Here is a 9038-nt window from a genome sequence, read left to right on the forward strand (position 1 = left end):
ACCGGGCCTTCTTCACCAACTGTTCTTAAGATGAAGAGTCGGGATTTGTTCAATTTATGAGGACACTGAGATCCATCATTATAAGAGCAGAGCTGTGAACAATCATTAGCTCAAGCTCTTTAAAAACACATCATAAATCTGAGCTAGACTTATTGTTGTTTGGATTTTTCGTAAAAGCACATTTAAGAAAATCCATGGCAAGATATTGGTGATTAAGGCCCACTGACTGATGCCACAAAACCCAGACATGTACAAAAATTGGCCTATTGCACCTACAGAAATTACATGGTTCAGCGATATCTGTCAGAGCAATACTGCGGTATACGGTTTTACCTGAGAGAGGGTTTACATTTCGTAGCTCCCGTTAATTCCCAAACCTTGCCTTATTACAAAACTGAAAATTAGCAAATGCAACGTTTAGCTTGCTCGCAGGGTGACAAACTGAACACTGCACAGTTTTAAATAAATAATTTAACAAACATTAAAACATGAAAACATTGAACAACCACACTGACCATCTGTGACAGACACAGATAAAATGTGGCTTCCGCATTTATCCCATCCGTGCAGTGAACACACATGCCCGGAGCGGTGGGCAGTCATTGCTGCGGTGCCCGGGAAGCAGAGAGGGTGAAGTGCCTTGCTCAAGGGCCCAACAGTGGCGACTTGCTGATCCTGGGTATCGAACCTACAACCCTGTCAGCAATAGTCCGGAGCTCTAACCACTGAGCCACCACTACCCGTTTAATAAATCTTAAACCTTCAATCTGACCATTACAAACAAGAGCGACTCGAGCAGCTGGTGACTAATGATCAAGCGACTGCTGCTGAAAGGACAGAAAGCTGAATTTTAAGTTTTTCACACATGGTTTTGGGTCTGTAGCCACTCGCTAAGCTAGCCTAAGCCTTTGCTCACCTAGCTCGGCTACAGCTCCATTGAGGATCAGGCAGCCCAGAGCAGCTGCTGTTGACTATCTGTTTTTCACTTTTTGATATAAGGTGTCAAACTTCATTATGATTGGACCTACATAAATGCTTCAAAATGACTTAATGACACAAAGCTTTTTATATTGACACGTCAATTGAACGTTAACAAGGTTTTTCTTCTTCTCTTGTAAAGTTGCCGAGTTTCAGAGATATGAGATTTATGTGTGACAGTGACAATATACAGGTACATATCATATATATATATATATATATATATATATATATATATATATATATATATATATATATATATATTAGGTATATGTCAGGTATATATGTACATAGTTATATATATGTATATCGCTATTGTCCAATGAAAACCATGAATCTCCATTTTTGTCCGTTTTTAGTTTTAAACCCTGTAGAATTGAAATAATTTTGGATGAATGGACCAATAGAAATGCTCTAAATGACTTGGAATGAACTCTTACGTTACATTGACTTCCATTCAGAGTTAAGATTTTTAACATTTTTGCGTTCTCCTCTAAAGTCCCCATTTTAGAGACGCATGTTTTTCATTGGACAGAGACGAGATACATACGTCTTACATGTTTACATGTTTAGCCGTCCACACATATGAGCCTCAAAAGTAAAACAGCCTGTTAATTCAGAGGGATGGTGGGAAATGGTCAGGTAAAAATGAATTACGACTGTTTTTAATACACAAGCCGACACAAATGTTGACCTCATGTAAAACAAAGCAGTAAAAATGCAGAATGTCAATGGGAAATTGCAGGAAATTGTGTCAAATTGGCTTATTCTGTGGCTCCGGAGCCAAACAAACTACTCGAATGCACAGTCCTATATTGCGTAATGACAATGCGCATCACTCTGCAGTTGAACAAATCCCATCCACTGTGTATAAGCAGAAGCAGAGAGCCTGAACACACCTGTATACCTTTATATGATGCTGTATTGGAGAATGACCAAACTGACTCGTGACATTTGTTGTGAACAGCTAGACATTAGCTGAAGTGAAGGAGTTTCACTTTCATTCAGCTGCTCTTGGCCAGGCCTCAGCTAGCAGGAGATTTCTAACCGGCACCAACAGGAAGAACCGCTGAAACACGATGTCACAACCCCGAAGCATAATGGAAGGCAACCCTAAACTAAAAAAAAGAGCACCAGCAAACCGCAGCTACGAGTTTTGCAAAGTGAGCACTTTCAGGGTTAACATGACTGGTAGCCTTCTGCCGTAAAGAGAGAGAGAAAAAAACATCAGCCAGGCTCAGAGCTGCAATTCATGACAACCAAAGCCAAGGAGAAGTGCACTAACAGCACACACCACAAAGCTTAAAGCTGACTAATTCTAACAAAGCGTCCAAATTTACTCAACAGACCTCCAGCAGCAGCATTACTTCATACAAGATCTAAAAATAACAGACGGTTCAGGATGCACTATTTCAGTGTGCTGTATAGCACAGCACCACACATCAAACCAGGAACCTTCAGAAGTACAATTTGAAGGAGCATTTCAGCCTAAGACATATTACCAAAAAACTATCACCCAAATAACTCATATCTCCAAAAACATCACCCAAAAAACTCATATCATCAATAAACATCACCCAAAAAACTCAAATCATCAATAAACATCACCCAAAAAACTCATATCATCAATAAACATCACCCAAAAGACTCATATCTTCAATAAACATCACCCAAAAGACTCATATCTCCAAAAAACACCCAAAAAACTCAGATAGCCAAAAAACTATCACCCAAAAAACTCATATCTCCACAAACAATCACCCAAAAAACTCATATCTCCACAAACATCACCCAAAAACTCTTATCATCAATAAACATCACCCAAAAAACTCATATCTCCACAAACATCACCCAAAAGACTCATATCTCCAATAAACATCACCCAAAAGACTCATATCTCCAAAAAACACCCAAAAAACTCATATCATCAATAAACATCACCCAAAAAACTCAAATCATCAATAAACATCACCCAAAAAACTCATATCTTCACAAACATCACCCAAAAACTCATATCATCAATAAACATCACCCAAAAAACTCATATCTTCAATAAACATCACCCAAAAGACTCATATCTCCAAAAAACACCCAAAAAACTCAGATAGCCAAAAAACTATCACCCAAAAAACTCATATCTCCACAAACATCACCCAAAAACTCTTATCATCAATAAACATCACCCAAAAAACTCATATCTCCACAAATATCACCCAAAAGACTCATATCTCCAATAAACATCACCCAAAAGACTCATATCTCCAAAAAACACCCAAAAAACTCAAGACAGCCAAACAACTATCACCCATAAACTCAAATCTCCTAAACTTATCACCCAAAAACTCTTATCATCAATAAACATCACCCAAAAAACTCATATCTCCAAAGAACACCCAAAAACTCCTACCTCTTAAAATATCATCCAAATACTCATGTCACCGATAAACATCACCCAAAAAACTCATATCTCCAAAAATATCACCCAAAAAATGTATATCTCCAAAAATATCACCCAAAAACTCATATCTCCAAAAAACTCATATCACCAATAAACATCACCCAAAACACTCATATCTTCAAAAAACATCATTCAAGAAACTATCTCCAAAGACTATCACCCAAAAAAATCTCCAAAATAGCAACTTCACAGGAGACAGAAAAACCTTCCTAAGCCTTTCAATGGAAGTCACTGATAATTTTTTTTTTTACTTGAAGTCATTTTGAAGCATTTCTATTGGTCCACTGTGGTCCAAACTGTAAAGAACAACTGCCAGATTCACATCAAGTCGTAAAGTAAAAAACAGCAAAAAAAACGGAGATACCGTTATCCTATTATGTCTTCATTCGTTTCAGAGAATTTGCAACTCATAGTTTGCTCACTACAGTACCCAGAATGCAATAGTTCAATATATGATACAGCCAGTTGAGAACTGAACTCCCACAATATCAATAAACGATGTAAACAAGTGTGACACTCATTATAGCTTTCTGGCTTCTCACTGCAACCATCAGCTAGAACAGAAATAAAAGCATGTATCCACTCCAGAGAGCTTCCAGTTTCTCAAAAGCTCCTCCCACCTTCAAAACGCATCATCAGAAGGGGATTTTCTGACTTCTTTAAACTATAAGATCTCTCGGGACAACTTCAGCCCCATCACAGGAGGTAAGCAGGCATGTTTACAACCGGTACAATGATGGGCACAGTTTTCATTTTGCTGGTTTCCTCCACTTTAACTTTCTAAACTTTTCCAACAGCCGTCCTGGAAGTCCCATACATCGCAAAGGTCAGGTTTCAACGGAGGCCACAGCGAAGCAAAAACCCACCCACCCACCCACCCTCTCAGGTGAGAACAATGCCTCTCTATGAAGCTCAGTGAAAGTGACTGAGGTAATGATATTATCATGGAACAGGAGAAATGTTCAGGTTGGGTTATGCAGCTACCAGTCCACCAGTACGACCTGCCCCGCTCAGTGTTTTTCCTCCACACTCTGGAGATATGTTGCTTTTGTAGGGGCATATTCTCTCCCAGTTTAAACAGCACAATCGCCCCCATTTAGCCAATTCCCCAGATCGGTGTTCTCCACACTCATGAGAAATGTGCATGTTGGGCTCCGCCGCTACCAGTTTTAACATGGAAATCTACCCTGCTCTGTTTTTGATCCCCGAAGTGTGGAGAGTCACATTAAGCCGATGCAGCCGGCAATACTACCGGCAATGCGTAGCCCCATTTTGGCACAGTTTTGTTTTCCCAAGTCAGGGTAAATGCTAATTTTGTGCTGTGACAATAACAGGACAACCTGCCCCAGTGTTTGCTTCTGAAAGCCATGGTCCATGTTTTACCAGCACAATTTTCCCCCCACTAGGCCAATGCCTCTGCCTACTTTTGTAACACTTCATATAAAGTGCTAATTTTGTGCTGCGGTCAGTATTAGCAGCACAGGTCGTTCTTACTATGGTCATTTTGTTCATTATGTAGGAGCACTATAAAAACAGCTAATCACCAGAAGTGGCTGGTAGCCTAGCGGTAAACAAGACTGGCCAACAACTAAATGTCTGTGATTCAAATGCACCCTAAGGCCGACTGGGAACCTCTGGTTGTGCCCTTGGGTAAGGAAAGCCAAGCCCCCAATTCTCCCAATTGGCGCCTTTCCTCTGGTGACACTGTGTTGCTCCCAGACTGGATACAGTCAGGAGGCTAGCAAAAATGCACAAATTCACCAGTTAAAGAGTTTAACTTAAATGTGTGCCAATTATGTCAAATCCCATTGTTCAGCTTTTCCCAATTTGATATTGTGACAAAGTCCAGTTTAGTGTTCGTTTCCCCTTCATTGAATTTGTCCACACTTAGCCTTCGTATAAAATGCTCATTTTGTGTTGTGGCACCACCAGTACTAGCAGCATGTTGTCCTTATGATTGTTTTCCAAAGTGAAGCAAACTGTTCCCATTATCCATTATGTAGGGGAGCTCTTGCCGTAGGGGCAACCTAGTGGTAAGTGGAGTCAACCAGAAGGTGGTAGGTTTAAACCCCAGGAACAAGTTGGTGCCACTGGTTGTACTTTTGGGCAAGGGAGTCAACCCCCCACTGTCTATCTGGTGACAGTGATGCTCTCAGACTGGACTGGCTCTACAGCCAAGAGGCCCAAATGACCACTAGCCATCCATAAGGGTGCAGGTTTAAATCCCGGGATCAAGTGGGTGCTGCTGGTTGTAGTTTTGGGCAAGGCAGTCAACCCCTCTCTGCCCTAAGTGGCACTGTCTATCTGGTGACAGTGATGCTCTCAGACTGGACTGGCCCTACAGTCAGGAGGCCCAAATGACCACTAGCCACCCATAAGGGTGCAGGTTCAAATCCCGGGATCAAGTGGGTGCTGCTGGTTGTAGTGTTGGGCAAGGCAGTCTACCCCTCACTGCCCTAAGTGGCACTGTCTATCTGGTGACAGTGATGCTCTCAGACTGGACTGGCCCTACAGTCAGGAGGCCCAAATGACCACTAGCCACCCATAAGGGTGCAGGTTCAAATCCCGGGATCAAGTGGGTGCTGCTGGTTGTAGTGTTGGGCAAGGCAGTCTACCCCTCACTGCCCTAAGTGGCACTGTCTATCTGGTGACAGTGATGCTCTCAGACTGGACTGGCTCTACAGCCAGGAGGCCCAAATGACCACTAGCCACCCATAAGGGTGCAGGTTTAAATCCCGGGATCAAGTGGGTACCGCTGGTTGTACCTTTGAGCAAGGCTGTCAACCCCCCCACTGCCCAAAGTGGCACTGTCTATCTGGTGACAGTGATGCTCTCAGACTGGACTGGCCCTACAGTCAGGAGGCCCAAATCACCACTAGCCACCCATAAGGGTGCAGGTTCAAATCCCGGGATCAAGTGGGTGCTGCTGGTTGTAGTTTTGGGCAAGGCAGTCAACCCCTCTCTGCCCTAAGTGGCACTGTCTATCTGGTGACAGTGATGCTCTCAGACTGGACTGCACAGGAAAGCCCACTGCTTAGAAGAGTCAACCGCAAGGTCACAGGTTCAAATCCCAGGACCAAATGGGTTCCCCTGGTTGTAGCTAAAGCTAGGAGATGTGTTCATGTAGTTCACCCACACGTAGCCTTCATAGAGAAATGGTCACCCTGGCCATTATGCACAGGCTAGCCCACTGCTTAGCAGAGTCAACCGCAAGGTTACAGGTTCAAATCCCAGGACCAAAGCCTCTGGTTGTACCTTACTGTTGGCCCTTTAATAGTCAGACAGCTAAACAGCTGTAAATAAAACAACGTACAGAAGATATGCTCCAACTTTTCTCTTTTCTCCTCAGCTTTTTCCACTTCATATAAAATCACTATCGTATTGTGACTCAGCACAACTAGTCCTTTCCTTCCCGAAAGCCATGGGGAATGTCTGTTTCGTGGATTTTACAGGAGCTTTTATTGCAAAACTGCCCGATTCACCAAACCTCCTATTTCTGTTGAAGAAATCCAGCTTATATTTGCCCAAACTTTTCTTCCAAATTCCTCTATGAGCTGAAAATGTCCATCACTTAACGACAGGGGCTGTAGAGTGAGAAATACAAAAAAGAGGAGGGGGGGGTGTGCAATCTGCCATTAAAAAAGGTGCCCCCGTTTATCCAGGTCCTACTCAGTGTTTTCCACAGTCGTGCACCCTCTAGCGGCCATCATTACGCACTGCACCTCTTTCATAGCAAACTGATAGAAAAGCACAATCTGAACATCCTGCTCCACACACACGGGGCAGAACACACTCCAACACACACACACATGTACACACACACGTATAGGGTCTCAAACACACAGCGGACAAACAGAAGTACCGCCTTATTGATCGCTCTGTCTGTCTGCAAGGCTTAAAAAAGAGGAGGAGGAGGAGGAGGAGGAGGAAGGGGGTGGACATGAAGAAAAACCCTTGAACTTCAGGTGACCGAGCACGGCTCTGACACACAGGCAGCCCTGCAGACATGAACCCGAGCTGTGGAGCTGGGAGGGGTGGACGAGAAACTAACTAACGTTACCTCAGCCTTTAAGAAAACACACACACACACACACACACACGCACACACTCGTGCACATACACACACACATATATATACACACATATACACACACACAAAGGCAAAGGTCCACGCGCAACGTAAAGTAGACACTGCGCTTGAGAGTTGCCTAAAGTGGAGCAAAGTTGCTTCGCGCGTGCGTTTATATATGTGAGTGAGTGTGTGTGTGTGTGTGTGAGTATGTGTGTGTGTATACATATGCGCGCGCGCTAGTCTCTGCTCGGGCACTAAGAAGCCCAGGCTTGGCTCGCCTGGTCCGGCTGACCCCTTCGCCTTTCACCGCGGTCCTCTTCACCCCCTTCCCCTCGCTTCTTGCTCCAGCCCGCGCGGCGCTGCGGTCCTCCTAAGGGCGCCCGGCTCGCGAGGGAAGGACAGAGCAAAGAGAGGGAGAGGGAGCCGGGGGGAGATCTGTTTTCGTAAGGGGGGCAAGAGAGAGACCTTTTGTAACGCTACGGCACGGTAGTAGTGCCCTGGCGGCTCGCTGTAGCCTCACTCACCGCCAACATGGCTGCCTTAGAAAGGGAGAGAGAGGCATAGACAGAGTGGGGAGAGAGAGAGAGAGAGAGCAAGGGAGAGAGCAAGAGAGAGAGAGAGAGAGAGAGAAATAACCTACGCCGCGCGCCTTTGTCTGCTTCACCTCTTTAACCCTAAACTACGCGCAAGACGCACAAAACAAACGAGCCCAAACGCCAGAGGTAGGGAAATTACGCACGGACGCGCACTTACGCGAAGGCAGACGCTTGGGTTGCTCCTGTTTCCTCCTTGGCATTTTCAGCCCCCCCCTCTTTCTCGCTTCCCTCCTGTTTATCACATTCTCCCCTCCGCGCTCAGGGCCGAGGAGAAAGGAGGTCTCGTCCCATTGAAAGGAGGCGCCGCGCGGAGGCTCGTCGTGCACCTGGCTGCCTTCGCGTTCTGCCGGAGCAGGAGCAGGAGCAGCAGCAGGAGGAGGAGGAGGAGGAGGAGGTGGTGGTGGTGGTAGTGGTGGTGGTGGAGGAGGAGGAGGAGGCGCTGCTGCTGCTGCTTGTTGTTGCCGTGTCTCCGTGTCTTGACTATGGCTGCTCTCTCTCTCTCTCTCTCTCTCTCTCTCTCTCTCTCTCCGTGCAAGTGTGTGTATGTGTGTGCGCGTGTGCGTGTGTCTCCGAGCCCCTAACTAACACTAATGCAGGGATCAAAGGGCAGCAACAGCAGAGCACGCACACACACACACTCAGTCATACACACATACATACACACTCGTGCACACACACACACACACACTCTCTCTCTCTCTCTCTTACACACACACACACACACACACACACACACACACACACGCTGGAGCTCTGGCGCTAGAGAGGCGAGGAAAAGGAACAAGGTGCCCCCAAGCTTTCAGGGTGTATACAGTACTTTAGTGGCCGAGGAGAGATTATAGTTTTTTTCAGTACAGTAGAAGCATATTTAAGAGTAAATAAATTATGTAAATTTAAATTTCTAATTAGGGCAAATTTGCATGAAAAAATAACA

At 44.8% G+C, this 9038-nt stretch overlaps 1 protein-coding gene across 6 annotated transcripts in view; it reads right to left on the reverse strand.

The window, feature by feature from the left end:
* The window catches only part of znf827 (zinc finger protein 827), a 137992-nt gene extending 129198 nt beyond the window's left edge, over window positions 1–8794 (reverse strand). For all 6 annotated transcript variants that reach the window (XM_072678547.1, XM_072678546.1, XM_072678548.1 and 3 more), the window contains exon 1: window positions 8262–8794. In XM_072678547.1, the coding sequence (XP_072534648.1) occupies window positions 8262–8304 (43 nt within the window). In that variant the 5' untranslated portion in view covers window positions 8305–8794. The remainder of the gene's footprint in view (window positions 1–8261) is intronic.
* Window positions 8795–9038: the final 244 nt, after the last annotated feature.

Source organism: Salminus brasiliensis, chromosome 4, assembly GCF_030463535.1.
Source record: "Salminus brasiliensis chromosome 4, fSalBra1.hap2, whole genome shotgun sequence".
Lineage (NCBI taxonomy): Eukaryota > Metazoa > Chordata > Actinopteri > Characiformes > Bryconidae > Salminus > Salminus brasiliensis.